The 17,500-nt window shown below is 47.0% G+C and overlaps 1 protein-coding gene across 3 annotated transcripts in view; it reads right to left on the bottom strand.

Moving 5' to 3' along the window:
- Positions 1 to 16,875, bottom strand: part of ccdc120b (coiled-coil domain containing 120b) — a 33,236-nt gene extending 16,361 nt beyond the window's left edge. For 2 of the 3 annotated variants that reach the window (XM_031567885.2, XM_031567887.2), the window contains exons 1-3: positions 16,383 to 16,875; positions 431 to 555; positions 65 to 165 (exon numbers count right to left, since the gene is read on the bottom strand). In XM_031567885.2, coding sequence (XP_031423745.1) covers positions 65 to 113 — 49 coding nt within the window. In that variant the 5' untranslated portion in view covers positions 114 to 165; positions 431 to 555; positions 16,383 to 16,875. Of the gene's footprint in view, positions 1 to 64; positions 166 to 430; positions 556 to 1,795; positions 1,905 to 16,382 lie in introns of those variants that run through there. The other variant, XM_042707835.1, reaches the window with a different exon arrangement.
- Positions 16,876 to 17,500: the final 625 nt, after the last annotated feature.

Here is a 17,500-nt window from a genome sequence, read left to right as displayed (position 1 = left end):
TGGGTTGTGTGTGTGTTTAGTCTGGGTTAAGTGTGTGTGTGTGTGTGTGTGCGTTGAGTGTCACCTGGAGCTCCTAAGCCCATGGTGGAGACCACATGACGTCTGACATCCATGCAAAGAGAGAATCCTGCTGGTCGGTCACTCGGCCAGTCCGCTCCTCATCTCCTGTACACACAGACACACAGACACACGCACACACACGCACACAGACAAACACACACACACACACACACACACACAAGTTACAACCACTCAACATGTAGACACTTCACCTTCTACACACATAAATGTCACACAAGTGTTGGACCCCTTTAAATGTTTGTGTGATGTCTGTGAGCGTGTGTGTGTTGTGTGTGAGTGTGTATGTGTGTGTGAGTGTGTGTGTGTGTGAGTGTGTGTGTCTGTGTTGCTGAATGTGAACTGATCTCACCTTGTTACTCCAATCACCTGATGCATTTTGATCAGACCACCAGTCTGTCCCCCTGGATGCAGTTCAGCAAACAGTCTTAAGGAGGCGCCACGGCCCCGCTCCTCTCACTGAGCTACAGCTGCTTCCTGCAGGAAGGACAACACACACATACACACACACCTGAGAAGAACTCCACACAAGACAACACACACATCTGGTGCATCTGACAAAGACTACCCTTCAGGACACGCACAGCACCCCCTACTGGGCGTGGTAGATAAACACACCCTCATAGGCCACATGACATGGTGTAGTATGGAGCAGGGGGCAGGTGTGACCAGCAGGGGGCAGTTGAGCAGGCGGCAGGTGTAGGTGTGACCAGAAGGGACAGTGTGATTTATTACAAGTTGGCGGAGTTAGGTTTTGGCGTGAGATGAATTTATTTGGGTGCTATATATATATATATATGCTTATAGTTAGCAGAAGGGTCTAGTTGTTGTTGCATGAAGTGCAATACCAGACGTCCCTGGCAGGCTATGGCAGTGGCACAGACACACACACGCACACACACACACCAGGTGTTCTATGGCAGTGGCACAGACAGACACACACACACACACACACACACACACACACACCAGGTGTTCTATGGCAGTGGCACAGACACACACACACACACACACACACACACACCATACGCCATTCTCCGTAGTTCAAGTCACTTTACCACCAAAATGATTCTGAAGCTGTTATTTTAAGGTACATTTGTAACATAATGTTCCTTTAATAACTGCCCTTTCAATGATTTTGCCAACAAATAGTAGTTTTGATATGGGTTAGGGTTAGGTTTGATGTGGGCCTAGTAGGGGCTTTATAACAGCTGTTTTCATGGACTTAGGAAATGTGCCAGACAGCAGTGATACAGCAATGATATTAAGCACCTCTGCTGCTAAGAAGGGAAGAAGTTGGTAGGCCCCCCCACCCAACACACACACAACACACAGGTATCTAAGCAGCACGTGGAAGAGCTGAGAGTCTTGAGAGCACAAATATACACACACACTATTGTTATTACATGACTATTGTTATCATCACATGACTATTGTTATCATCACATGACTATTGTTGTGTATTTCTGCTGAGAGGACATGACTATTGTTGTATATTTCTACTGATAACATTGGAAAAGAAAGACTTTCATTGCATATTTCAGCATTCAGCATGTCTGCATGGATTTGATAGAGGACCTGAAGTTTGTTTTCCTACATTCTCTTTTAAGGAGTTTGGATTTGGTTCCCATGGCGCCTTCTGTTTGCTTCACTTTCACAGCAGCAATGTCGTCCATAATACGAATCATTTAAAATTAAAAATGATTCAGCTATTCACCTACGGAGTCTGACAGTTGACTGGAGGTCCTTGACAGTGCCTGCTCAAAGAGAGCACTCGCGGGATGATTTATGACTCTCTTTCCTACAGTCATAGATCTGTTCTGAATGTGTGGGGACACAGGCACATCAAAGAACACACAGAAACGATCAGATAAGGCTGAGTCACACACACACACACACACATCAAAGAACACGATCAGATAAGTCCTTGATGGTTGTAGAGACATTGAGACCCTTTGTGATGACAGAATCTGGGGTATGACCATGTGAGTGAGTTGGCCCCTGTACATGCTGGTATCAAATAGTGCGTTTAGCATAGAGTACACTGATGCTAATGCTAATGAAAGGCATTATCCACAGGGATACACTGATGCTAATGCTAATATGAAAGGCATTAGGATACACTGATGCTAATGCTAATATGAAAGGCATTAGGATACACTGATGCTAATGATAATATGAAAGGCATTAGGATACACAGATGCTAATGCTAATATGAAAGGCATTATGATACACAGATGCTAATGCTAATATGAAAGGCATTATCCACAGGAATACACTGATGCTAATGCTAATATGAAAGGCATTAGGATACACAGATGCTAATGCTAATATGAAAGGCATTATCCACAGGAATACACTGATGCTAATGCTAATGAAAGGCATTATCCACAGGGATACACTGATGCTAATGCTAATATGAAACGCATTAGGATACACTGATGCTAATGCTAATATGAAAGGCATTATCCACAGGAATACACTGGTGCTAATGCTAATATGAAAGGCATTATTCACAGGAATACAGTCAGCACTGCATGTGAAATCATAAACACAACATCAAAACAAACATCTCGTCTGCATTCAGGAGCCTCTGATCGTGGGGGGAGGGGGCAGTGAGAGAGAGAGAGAGATGGACGAGGACTTAGAGAAAGACAGAGCCTCTGTGTCATCGGTGAGAGCACTGGTGAAAGCGTCACTGAGATCACTGGTGAAAGTCATCGGTCAAGTCATCGGTGAGCTCATCGGTGAGAGCACTGGTGAAACTGCCCTACATCCAGACTAGTGGAGTAAATGCTGCCTTTGAGAGCAAAGCTGGCAGTTGCCCCCTGTAGGGGTAATTACTTAATTAATTACTTAATGAATGACAGGAGACTGTAATCACCCCAGCCAAACACACACACACATACAGAACATAAATAAAGATTATAGAGCCAAACACACACACACACACACACACACACAGAACATAAATAAAGATAATAGACCCAAACACACACACACACACATACAGAACATACATTAAGACTATTGTTTTGTTACGATGTGTCTGGTTGGGAGGTGAGAGAATAGATGTTTTGTCACAATGTTTAACATTCTATTGTGTTTCCGTTATGGTTCGTGCATTTCAATAAGTGTTTTTGTTTCAAGTTGTCATTTTACAAACTAAGCCTTAACTGTCAATTCGCGTGACCCGTTTATAACTATAAATAAGACAAACGAACTAATCAGTTCAGCCAATTCAAGCGTATTATTTAATGTTCGTGTTATCTACAGCTAACCTGCATACATCTGGACCTTAACAAGGCATCGTTGGTATGTTTTATCTTTTGTTGTGAATTTTGTGAGATACAATATATGTTTATTTAACCTATCGTAACTGTATGCAATGACTATATGTTTATGCTAGAATTTATTTGTCTATGTCTTTTGTAAATTTCAGTTTACACTTCCTATCTATTATCATTAAACCTGTGGACTACGTACATCTTCAGAGTCGTGATTTGTAGGAAGAGTTTAGCTGGCTGTCAGCGTAGAGCTTACCGAAGACGGCAAAGTAAACAACGAGCTTTCAACAGGCAAGATAACGCAAGCTAACAGCTAACCGCCATGTCGACGCCAAGGGCAACCAGTGGACGCACATCTTTAAATACACGCTCGGAAGCTCAGTGCTCAGTGAGATCCAGCGCATCATCCATAAGGTCTGCGGCAGTCCAAGCTAGAGCAAGAGCCGAAGCAGCAAAGGCACGTCTGCTCTACTTTGAAGAAGAGGCTAAATTGAAATTGAAGTTGGAATTGCTTAGGCATAAAAGAGAGGCAGCTGCAGCCATTGCTGAAGCGGATGCACTTGAGGCTGCTACTGATGAGAATAGTGAGGGAGACAGGTGTGGGCTAAACATGGACTCTGTCCCATTGGTGGCTTCAGAACGCACGAAGCGATATGTGGCTGAACACATCAAAGCTGAGTCGTATCTGCATCAGAACAACACTACTCCACATCCTCTCCCCTCACAGCAGCCTCTCATCCACACAGAAGAGTATATCCATGGGCCACTAGCCAGGATGTGTGAAGATGCTGATCCGCCTCGCGTCGGGTTCAGCGGTGAGCATGTTGATCCTGCACGCCATTCCAGGCCACATAGTTGCAACAGTCCTTCTCATGCATGTTATGCCATACCACCGAGCTCTGATAATGGCTATTCACATGTAAATTACTTTGTAAGATATTTAGCCCGCCGTGAACTTGTGGCTACAGGCCTACTTCATTTTAACGACAAGCCACAAAACTACAGAGCATGGAAACGCTCCTTTCTGAATGCCATCAGTGGCCTTAATCTGACACCGAGTGAGGAGATGGATCTTCTGTTTAAGTGGCTGGGCAAGGAGTCAGCAGAACACATTGAACAGATAAGAGCAATCCACATACACCACCCAGAAGCAGGACTGGCCATGACATGGAACAGGCTCGAGCAAACGTACGGCTCAGCAGAGGTAATAGAAAATGCTCTGTTCAAACGCATTGACAGCTTCCCAAAAGTAACAAGCCGAGATGGATCTATGCTGACGAAGCTGGGCGATCTATTAATGGAACTGCAGGCAGCTAAGGGTGAAGGTGAAGGTTCCTTGACACGGCGAGGGGCTTCAACCCAATCGTACAGAAACTCCCATCTCGCCTTCAGGAGAGGTGGGCGACAGCAGGCGCAGCCTACAAGCGTCAGCAACAGGTGAATTATCCTCCCTTTGCCTTCTTTGTGGATTTTGTCTGCCAGCAGGCATGCATTATGAACGATCCCAGCTTCAACTTCATCGCCAGCACAGACAATGCTCCCTGGACAGAGAAAACAGCATGGAAGCCAAACAGACAGCGAGAGGTCTCCGTTCACAAGACAGAGGTATCCCCCAGAGCCACATCTGACATGGGTGAGCCACCTACAAACAACGGTGATAAACTGTGTCTACTGCACAACCTGCCACACCCTCTGCGTAAGTGTCGGGCATTTAGAGAGAAGCCCATTGAAGAGCGCAAAACACTGCTCAAAGATAACAATGTGTGCTTTAAATGCTGCTCTTCATCGTCCCACATAGCAAAGTACTGCAAGATCAACGTACAGTGTTCTGAATGTAAGAGCGACAGACACAACACAGCACTTCACCCTGGACCTGCACCCTGGAAACAAGAGGTCGGCCATGCTTCTGAGCACGGCGGGGAGCAGGAGGGAGCTTCACCACAGTCTCATGTCAACAACAAATGCACTAAAGTCTGCGGTGGCGAGCTCACAGACCGCTCGTGCTCGAAGATATGCCTCGTCAAAGTGTATCCGACTGGCCATAGAGAAAAAGCAGTGAAATTGTATGTGATCCTGGACGAACAGAGCAACAGGTCACTGGCTCGTTCGCAGTTCTTCGACGTGTTCAACGACCAAAGTCCAAGCGCTCCATACACACTGAGAACATGTGCTGGAGTGAAGCAATCAGCAGGCAGAAGAGCCAATGCTTATGAAGTAGAATCCTTTGATGGAACTGTTCGCATACCATTACCAAGTCTCATAGAATGTAATGACATCCCGAACAACAGAGAGGAAATTCCAACCCCGAAGTGGCTCTCCATCATGCTCATCTAAGGTCATTGGCACACCGCATCCCAGACATCGACCCCCAAGCCCCAATCATGCTTCTCTTAGGACGGGACATTATCAGAGTGCATAAAGTCCGCAAACAGGTGAATGGCTCTCACAACCTGCCCTTTGCACAGAAGTTGGACTTGGGGTGGGTCATTGTTGGAAATGTGTGCCTAGGCAATGTCCACAAACCACTGACAATCAGCACTTTCCACACGAACACCACAGAGCTGAAACGCCCCACTCTCTTTGCTCCATGCCCCAACGTGTTCCATGTGAAAGAGAACTTCAGCAGCGTCAACATCACTGGTCAGCCCCCAGCGTATCCTGCGGACCACCTCACCTGTGAAGCCGATCACCTTGGATGCACGGTGTTCAAGCGGACCAAGGATGACGATCAGGTGGCTCCCTCCATTCAGGATGCCACTTTCATGAAGATAATGGATGAAGGCCTATGGAAAGACTCAAACAACAGTTGGGTGGCACCATTACCTTTCAAGAGTCCACGCCCACGGCTCCCAGACAACAAGCCACAAGCGCTGAGGCGCCTAATGTCTCTCAAGCGGAACTTTGACAAAAAGCCTGAGATGAGAGAACACTTTCTCAGTTTCATGGACAAGATGTTACAGAACAGCCATGCTGAGTTAGCTCCTCCTCTCAGTGAAGATGAAGAACGGTGGTATTTACCAACGTTTGGGGTGTATCATCCGAAGAAACCAAAGAAAATTCGTGTGGTGTTCGATTCCAGTGCCCAGTACAACGGCGTGTCACTCAATGATGTGCTGTTAACGGGACCTGACCTGAACAACACGCTGCTCGGAGTGCTGATCCGGTTCAGAAGAGAGGCTATCGCCTTCACAGCCGACATAGAACAGATGTTCTATTGTTTCGGGGTAAGAGAAGAAGACCGGAACTTCTTACATTTTCTTTGGTTCCAAGACAATGACCTCTCCAAAGCCATCGTGGATTACCGCATGAGGGTCCACGTCTTCGGAAACAGCCCTTCACCTGCAGTAGCTATTCACGGCCTACACAAGTCTGTTCAAGTCAACGAGTTCCACATCGACCCAGATGTGAAACACTTCGTGATGCGGGACTTCTACGTCAACGATGGGCTGAAATCCCTGCCCACAGTTGAGGCGGCTGTCGACCTGCTAAAAAAGACACAGGAAGTTCTCTCCAAGTCAAACCTGAGACTGCACAAGATCGCAGCGAACAGCAAAGAGGTCATGGAGGCCTTTCCATCCAGTGACCACGCAAGTGACCTCAAAGACCTTGACCTCGATGCAGACATGCTTCCGCTCCAACGCAGTCTCGGACTCGACTGGAACCTCCAAACAGACAGTTTCCTGTTCAACGTCTCCTGCGAGACAAAGCCTTACACCCGCCGCGGTGTCCTGTCAACCATCAATAGCCTCTACGACCCGCTTGGATTCGTCGCACCTGTCACAATCCAAGGCAAGGCTATCCTGGGAGAGCTCACCGCTGAGAACGGCGACTGGGATGCACCCTTGCCTCAAGCCATGGAGGATGCCTGGACATCATGGAGAGCCTCTCTGTCCGAGCTCTCTAAGCTTTCCATTCCCAGATGCTACACACAGGCTTCACCGTCAGCAGCAGTAAGAAGAGAACTGTGCATCTTCTGTGACGCGTCAGTCAAAGCCATCGGTGCTGTGAGCTACCTCAAAGTCACAAACGCTGATGGGAACCACCAGATCGGATTTGTCATGGGAAAAGCTAAGCTGGCCCCCCGCCCTGAACACACAGTGCCAAGACTTGAACTTTGTGCGGCGGTGCTTGCTGTTGAGTTAGCAGACTTGATTTCAGCAGAACTAGACCTGCAGCTTGACACCATAACCTACTTCTCAGACAGCAAAGTGGTCCTGGGCTATATCTGCAATGAGACCAGGCACTTTTATGTCTACGTCAGCAACCGGGTGCTACGCATCCGAAGATCCTCCCGCCCAGACCAGTGGTGCTACGTGCCAACAGACCAGAACCCGGCAGATCACGCAACACGTTCTGTTCCTGCTGGCCACCTGAACGACACCAACTGGCTGAGTGGACCCAAATTCCTGTATAAGCCAGAGCCCAGCCTCTCTGAGAGTGCCTTTAACCTTGTTGACCCAAGCTCAGACCCAGACATCCGCCCTCTGGTGTCTACTTTAAGCACCATAGCCTCGTCCAAGCAGCTTGATTCTCAACGCTTCGCCAAGTTCTCCACCTGGAAGTCACTGTCTCGTGCAGTCACTCGCCTCATCCACATAGCTCGTCACTTCAAGACGACTCAGAGAGAAAACAGTACATGCAAGGGCTGGCATTACTGCAAAGCAGAACTCACAGTTGAAGAATCAGAGAAAGCTTCAGTCATAATCATCCAAGCAGTTCAACAGGAAATATACAGTCAAGAGATAAAGTGCATTCAAAAGCAAGAAAAGATGCCAAAAACAAGCCCTCCGTTCATTGACACACATGGCCTTCTCAGAGTCGGAGGTCGCCTTCACCTTTCAAACCTTGAACAGAGTGAAAAGACTCCTCTGATTATTCCCGGTCAGCATTGCATCGGCACTTTGCTCATCAGACACCACCACGAACAAATCCATCATCAAGGCCGTCACTTTACAGAAGGGGCGGTCCGCTCAGCTGGCCTTTGGATAGTTGGTGGGAAGAAAAGAGTGAGCAGCATCATCCACCAGTGCATAACCTGCAGAAAACTCAGAGCTCCACTCAGCATCCAAAAAATGGCTGATCTGCCAGCTGATCGTCTGTCAACAGACCCTCCATTCACAAACGTGGGTCTTGATGTCTTCGGCCCTTGGAACGTTTCATCACGCAAGACCAGAGGTGGCTTCGCACACAGTAAGAGGTGGGCGGTGATCTTTACGTGCATGAGCATAAGAGCTGTGCACATTGAAGTCATAGAATCCCTCGACACGTCTAGCTTCATCAACGCGCTACGGCGCTTCCTTTCGGTACGCGGGCCAGTCAAACACATTCGTTCAGACCGCGGCACGAACTTCATCGGTGCCTGCAAAGAGTTGAAGATACCATCCAACATTGACAGCTCTGCGGTAAAGACTTACCTGTCAGACAAGGGCTGCACTTGGACCTTTAATCCTCCGCATGCATCCCATTACGGCGGAACATGGGAAAGAATGATAGGACTGACAAGGAGAATTCTGGACTCAATGTTCCTCCAGCTGAAAGACAAGCTCAGCCACGAAGTGCTGGTGACTTTCATGGCAGAAGCAGCGGCGATCATCAATGCCAGGCCACTTGTTCCAGTGACAACGGACCCTGATGACCCACTCATACTCACGCCAGCAGCTCTTCTCACGCAAAAGATGAACATTCTTCCTGCTCCTGCCGGTGAGTTCGGAGTTGCTGACCTCTACAAGTCCCAGTGGCGACAGGTTCAGCACCTGTCAAACACCTTCTGGGACCGCTGGAAGAAGCAATTCCTCCCAACACTACAGGCGCGCAAGAAGTGGCAGTCCACCCAGCCAAACATTCAGCCAGGAAGTGTTGTTCTCCTTAAGAACAGACAAGCACCCAGGAATGAATGGCCTCTTGGACTGATAACACAGGCCTTCCCTGGCAAGGACAGTAAAGTGCGCCAGGTCGAGGTGAAGACCATCAAACCAGGAGGGACTAGTCTCTTTCTTAGGCCAGTCACTGAAATAGTGCTCCTTCTACCTCCAGAGGCCCAGTAAATGAATTGTGTATGGACTTTTGTTGTGACGTGTATCCACGTCAGGTGGGGAGTGTTTTGTTACGATGTGTCTGGTTGGGAGGTGAGAGAATAGATGTTTTGTCACAATGTTTAACATTCTATTGTGTTTCCGTTATGGTTCGTGCATTTCAATAAGTGTTTTTGTTTCAAGTTGTCATTTTACAAACTAAGCCTTAACTGTCAATTCGCGTGACCCGTTTATAACTATAAATAAGACAAACGAACTAATCAGTTCAGCCAATTCAAGCGTATTATTTAATGTTCGTGTTATCTACAGCTAACCTGCATACATCTGGACCTTAACAAGGCATCGTTGGTATGTTTTATCCTTTGTTGTGAATTTTGTGAGATACAATATATGTTTATTTAATCTATCGTAACTGTATGCAATGACTATATGTTTATGCTAGAATTTATTTGTCTATGTCTTTTGTAAATTTCAGTTTACACTTCCTATCTATTATCATTAAACCTGTGGACTACGTACATCTTCAGAGTCGTGATTTGTAGGAAGAGTTTAGCTGGCTGTCAGCGTAGAGCTTACCGAAGACGGCACAACTATAGACCCAAACACACACACACACACACACAGAACATAAATAAAGATTATAGACACAAACACACACACACACACACACACACAGAACATAAATAAAGATAATAGACCCAAACACACACACACACACACACAGAACATAAATAAAGATAATAGACCCAAACACACACACACATACAGAACATACATTAAGATTATAGACACAAACACACACACACACACACACATACAGAACATACATTAAGATTATAGACCCAAACACACACACACCACTCTTTGGTATAGCTGCCATGACAGAACTCAGAGGGTGAGGTGAATTCAACACGAAGGGGAGAGTATTTTTTTTACGTTGCCAAAGCTACACACACACACACACACACACACATACACGACAGGTGAGGGTTGGGTGAATCCCCGCCACACACACACACACACACACACGACAGGTGAGGGCTGGGTGAATCCCCGCCACACACACACACACACACACACACACACACACACACACGACAGGTGAGGGTTGGGTGAATCCCCGCCACACACACACACACACACATACGACCGGTGAGGGTTGGGTGAATCCCCACCACGCCACACACACACACACACACAACAGGTGAGGGTTGGGTGAATCCCCTCCACACACACACACACACACACACAACAGGTGAGGGTTGGGTGCATCCCCGCCACACACACACACACACGACAGGTGAGGGTTGGGTGAATCCCCGCCACACACACACACACACACACACACACGACAGGTGAGGGTTGGGTGAATCCCCGCCACACACACATACACACACACACACACACACGACAGGTGAGGGTTGGGTGAATCCCCGCCACACACACACACACATACGACCGGTGAGGGTTGGGTGAATCCCCGCCACGCCACACACACACACACACAACAGGTGAGGGTTGGGTGAATCCCCTCCACACACACACACACACAACAGGTGAGGGTTGGGTGCATCCCCGCCACACACACACACACACGACAGGTGAGGGTTGGGTGAATCCCCGCCACATACACACACACACACACACACACACGACAGGTGAGGGTTGGGTGAATCCCCGCCACACACACACACACACACACACACACACAACAGGTGAGGGTTGGGTGAATCCCCCCCCCTCCCCCATGCTCCAACATTCACCTGTGACAGAGCTGGATGTGTTTTTTCTGAATGTGTGTTGGGTAGTGTTGTTGACGTGTGTGTTGGGACGTGTTGTCGTGTTGTTTTGGTGAGTTGTGCAGCTCCAAACCTTCCCATGCTTGGATAATTTATGTTTCACTAAGTGCACAGTTGTTTATTTTTAATATTTAGTTTTCTTCAAGTATAACAGTTTGTGGTTCCCACACTGCATGGAACTAACAGGTGTCTGGGATGCTAGCTCGCTGGTGCTACGGGGCAAATGCTAGGTACTGTAAATAGCATGAGTGCTGTGTGCAGAGCAAATAGTTATAATTTGAAAGTGGTTAACAGGTTTTATTTGGCAGGATCTGTGAGCTGTGAGGTATGAGGTATGAGCTGTGAGGTATGAGGTATGAGCTGTGAGGTATGGAGCTGTGAGGTATGAGCTGTGAGGTATGAAGTATGAGCTGTGAGGTATGGAGCTGTGAGGTATGAAGTATGAGGTATGGAGCTGTGAGGTATGGAGCTGTGAGGTATGGAGCTGTGAGGTATGAGGTATGAGCTGTGCCACGTTTTCTGTATTTACTCCTCAATTGTTACTGTCCTGCGACAGAGAAGCTGTGTGCATCTGGCACACACACACACACACACGCACGCAGACACACACGCAGACACTCAGCCGGGTATCCACGGAGACCAGAACCTACGAGTTATGGGCACTAAACTGATCCGTGAATTTAAATCTGACATCTGGAGAGAATGTTGTTCTGGACATTTCAAATAGCATTATTCAAGTGTGCACACAATTGGACAATATGTGTATGTGTGAGTGTGTGTGTGTGTGTGTGCAAGAAGTAGCATTATTCAAGTATATACAGGCAGACAATAAACTCCAACTCCACACACACACACACCTACTCTCAGACACACACACACACACACTCACACTCCTACTCTCAGACACACACACACACACACACACACACACTCCTACTCTCAGACACACACACAGACACACACTTACTCTCAGACACACACAAACACACACTCCTACTCTCAGACACACACACTCCTACTCTCAGACACACACACACAAACACACACTACTCTCAGACACACACTCCTACTCTCAGACACACACACACACACTCCTACTCTCAGACACACACACAAACACACACTACTCTCAGTAGCTAAGGAGCACCCTTTTCCTGCAGGGATTTCGTTCCACACTTGTTGCAGAGTTCATCCCAAAACAGTTTATATGAACAGTTCCAATCTGGTTTCCGTCCCCGCCATAGCACTGAAACGGCCCTTCTGAAAATCACTAACGACCTCCTTATGGGCTCTATGCACGCCAGTAGAACGTTGACGACAATGCCAAATAATACGGCTCACTTACTTCCGGCGCTCACGCTACTTTGAAAGAATAGCACTGTTTCATACGCGATGCCTGACGGAGCTGTCAAAACTCACAATTAATGACGTTCATTATGTAAATCTTCATCAAAGGCACCCAGTAGCAAACTGGAGAAGGGTTTTAAAATGTACGCCTCCTCCTACATCCACGAATACGAAGATGAGACTGTCATTCTTGTATTTTTGTATCGTCACGGTTAACTAGCTAGTTGTAGGCTAATGTGTGTAATCTAAACATTGCTCTACCACAGCGATAGTATCGTTAGCAGGGTTTGGAGGATTACTTTAAAAATGTATTCCGATACAATTACTGATTACCTGGATTACCTCAATGGCAAATTTGCAAATGAAGACAACAGAAAAGAGACATCAATAAAATGGCTTTCACTTAAGCGTAATCTGTAAATCAACAGCACAATGTAACCTTAGAAAAGAAAATGAGGAAACCAAGTTTTAACAATTAAACCTGCCCTCTGCTGAGTGTTTTTTAAAGACAAATATGATTGTCATTATGCAAACCAGCCTCCTCTACATGGAAAGTGCACAACACCACAGTTTACAAAGCATAGGCTAGTAAAAAAAACAAAATCGGCACAGATTTAGAGCATAGACAGTATTTTTAATGAATCAAGTGTCCACTTTCTGAACTGATAAAGAGAATACATGCTGACAGTAGGACTACGGGTTCCAAGTTGAAATGTAGGGCAGACCTAAAGAGTAGTATAGTATTATAGTTTAAATATGCTGTTTAAATGTTATTTGTGAGTGAAAGTCGCGGTAACGTTGCGCATTTAACTTACATATAGCCCAACTTGCTTTGTTAATAAACAGATGTTACCCAGTCACACATCACGCTGAAACTTCAATTAAACTGCCACGAATATATTTCGGTCAGGGGCTTGTGTTTTATCCAAAGTCCCCCTTTTTTATAACGTTAGTAGGCAATCAATACTAACAGGTTAGCTAACCAACTTTAACCTTAAGCTAACCGGATGTTATCGTTGTGTAGACGTTAGCAGTGTTGGTCTTGCCTGTAATGCTTCATGAAATTTGACGTGGAGTCCTTGGACAACGAAAGTATTTTCACCGCGTGTAACCATAAGGTGCACTGCATTGTTATGTTCTTCCCACTTTCAGCTTTGAGGACAAAATAGTGTCGATATTTCCAGCCAGGGAAAGCATTTTTTGAACTCGAGGTCATCATATGGACCTTTTTTCTCTGTTGTCTTCTCGTGACGTGTTGTAAAGTGCGCATGTGAATGATGGTATAATGTTCTGCATTTTTAAATCTATTTGTAATCCTGTTAATAATCCCAATTTTTGCTAAAAGTATCTGTAATCTAATTACGTCTTCTTTATTTGTAACTGTACCGGAATACAGTTCACTTTTTTTGTATGCTAATTACGTAACGCTGTTCCATGTATTCCGTTACTCCCCAAGCCTGATCGTTAGTATCTGTGAAGGTTGAATATTCTTTCATCCAAGTTAAGAATGTATGACTTAACATGTTTAAGTATATGATTCGATATAGCCTATACATTATGTAACGCTACTTTGTTGAAGTTCTCTGCTGTAATCTGTGCTTGCAAGTCTCACTGACAGTTACTAGGAAGTAAACCGGAAGTAAGTGAGCCATATTATTTGGCATTGTCGTGAACGTTCTACTGGCGTGCATAGAGCCCATTGCAGCTGATTCCGGTTTACTATCCATCTTCATCCTCCTTGACCTGAGTGCGGCCTTCGACACAATCTCCCACACCATCCTCCTCAACAGATTATCCTCCATCGGCATCACTGGCATCCCCCTTGACTGGTTCCACTCCTATCTCTCAGACCGCACTCAGTTCATCCAACTCAAATCCTTCCGTTCCCAACCGTCCCCTGTCTCCTCTGGTGTCCCCCAGGGCTCTGTCCTGGGTTCCCTCCTTTTCATTACTTACCTCCTTCCCCTTGGCCTTATTTTCTGTAAATTCAATATTCTTTTTCATTGCTATGCGGATGACACCCAGCTCTACCTCTCCACCAAGCCCAACTCCATTCTTCCTCCCTCATCCTTGACAGATTGCCTTTCTGCACTTCATACCTGGTTCACCTCAAACTTCCTCAAACTTAACAGTGATAAAACCGAAATCCTTTTAGTCGGTACTAAATCCACTCTACTCAAAGTTGACAGTTTTTCCCTCTCAATTGACAGCTCCATAGTTTCCCCCTCCCCCCAGGTAAAGAGTCTGGGTGTCATCGTCGACGGCTCACTCTCCTTCAAATCTCATATCAACATCACCACCCGCACCGCCTACTTCCATCTCCGTAACATAAATCGCCTCCGTCCCTCCCTCACCCCCCACACCACCTCTATTCTTGTACATAGCCTTGTCACCTCCCGTATCGACTACTGTAATTCTCTCCTCTTTGGTCTCCCCCAGAAATCCCTCCATAAGCTCCAACTGGTCCAGAACTCAGCTGCCCGTATCATCTCCCTCACCCCCTCTTTCCACCACATCACCCCCATCCTACAGCAACTCCACTGGCTTCCAATTCACTTCCGTATCAACTTTAAAATTCTTCTTCATACTTTTAAAGCCATCCACAACCTTGCCCCCCCTTACCTGTCTGACCTCCTTCACACTGCCACCTCCACCCGCTCCCTCAGATCCTCCTCTTCCATCCACCTAACTGTCCCCTCTGCCCGGCTTACCACCATGGGGAGCAGAGCTTTCAGCCGCTCTGCTCCCAAACTCTGGAACTCACTCCCACCTGACATCCGAAACATTGACTCCCTCCCTCAGTTCAAATCCTCTCTCAAAACCCACCTTTTCAGGATTGCATTCTCACTGTAGTTGCCATGCTGTTTTTACTTGCACTTTTAATTTTAATTGTTTTGTTATTTGTTTGCTCCTGTTTTAAATTGTAAAGCGTCCTTGAGTGACATGAAAGGCGCTGTGAAATAAAATGTATTATTATTATTATTATTATTATCCCTGTACTGATGTGTGTACTGATGTTATTCTAATTGAACTCCCCGTCTGTGTGTGTGTGTGTGTGTGTGTGTGTGTGTGTGTGTGTGTGTGTGTGTGTGTGTGTGTACTGATGTTAGTCTAATTGAACTCCCCGTCTATCCTCCTCATCTCTGGCTTTCACGAGCTAGCAGCCGACTCGGAGAGCGTGAGAGGCGCCACTCACGGACCCAACCTGACCAAACTCCAGCCTGCTCGCGGAACTCCATCAGCGAGCCTCAACAACCACAACAACAAGGCCGTCACAGGACCGAGGCGCGAGGCCGTGCGGCAGGGCTGAAGCCTCATCCATCTCCCGTTCTCGCCGTGACTGCATTCATTAAGGGCCCAACACATGCGCAGATGCTGAAGGCTACATGCACTCAGCGCACTACGCCCCCCACTCTTCGTTTTGGGGCAAATAAATAGAGACATCCTTCTCTTGGAATTGGAGAATTCCTGAATTCCACCCCAGCGCCGCATTCCAATTACCGACACGGGCCGCACTTGTTACCGTCAGATGAGAGCGGAGTCGGGCATTCCCGTTAAACAGGTGGCAAACCCTACCGTCACTAATGTCTAAGAATTACACTTGCCATCCACGGTTCATGTAAATGGTACAAATAACCAATGCATGTGATGAAATGCTATGCACAGGTTAACGTTTCTTCAATTAACTCTACATACTGACTGGGCTGGTGTAATCTGCCAATTTGACAACACTGTCTGAAATGATTAAAGGGAAACATCCCGGAGGGTAAAAGACCTGTCGTTATGCTGTGGAACAGCACGGGGTATTCACATGTGCAGGCAGGGGAGCTCGTACTCACCACGAACGAAGGCTCGGTGATGGCGAGGCGCGCAAGCTGGTAGCCTATTGACCGACACAAACATCTGCGTGCGCTAACGAATGGTTATCCGACAGGGGAGGCTAGACTGGCGGGTTGCTCAGCGTTAACCGGGAAAAAACACTGACAGCCCCGAACACATCTGCGAATCAACGCGTTGTTCCTCGGGTGCGCTGTGATTCATATGGCTCGCGGATATTTCACACCGGCTACTCTGAGAGAACGCGCAGCCGTACGCGGGATGCGAGGACACAAGAAAAGCACACGATTCCGAGCATCCGGTCTGCCCAGACCTGGGATAATTAAAATTCACCAGCGGTGCGCGCGCGCTCACGTCCTGCGGACGCCTCTTCCCCCAGACCCCACCTCAGAGAAAAGCGTCGCGAGTCTCAAACGCCGTCAGCTGCGACATAGTCCTCGAGGCTGGCAGCTGCTTTCAGTAAAGCGCTGATTGTGACACTCTTCTCGCCATGTCTGCACGCAATTGTGTCGTTGCCGTGGGTCCGTGGATGCTACCGGAGCATCTGAAGGCGTCTTCCCAGTGCAGCTCACCCAAAAACCCCGCTTACTACCGCAGCGTCACGCACCGCATCTGCGAGGCGCTCAGTAAAGGACAGGTTCAGCACGCGCTGTTACCTGTATCTCATTAAACATTCAATTCATCACATGTACTGGCGAGATCGCGCGGAGAAGCCTGGCCCGTTACATTCCTGGTTGTTTCCATAGGGCAACTGAACTGTTAACTACTGGGCTTCACACCGAAGTGTCAGTGTCTGTCTGTGCATCCGGTGTCTATCACAGGCGCGTGCAGCCCACAGCGTTCATCGGACCCTAATCCACAGGTAGCGCTAAAGACGGGGGAGTTCTTAGTAGTAAACCTATTCGGAATTTTTTTTAAATAGATTACATCCAAAAAGCCCCAAGTTTCATGACTTATAAAGATTTAAAATGTGATGGTTGCAACTTTAAAACTGTGAGTTGCATTGAAAATGTGCATCCAGTCAAATAGGCCTCACTCAAGTCAGACTTCACTCAAGTCACCCACACACACACACACACATTTGCGTGGTCTTTGAAATAGGCCTTCTTCTTCCAGATCT

Source organism: Clupea harengus, chromosome 5 (genome assembly GCF_900700415.2).
Source record: "Clupea harengus chromosome 5, Ch_v2.0.2, whole genome shotgun sequence".
In the NCBI taxonomy this organism is placed as follows: domain Eukaryota; kingdom Metazoa; phylum Chordata; class Actinopteri; order Clupeiformes; family Clupeidae; genus Clupea; species Clupea harengus.
This window is presented reverse-complemented; position numbering and strand designations above follow the sequence as displayed.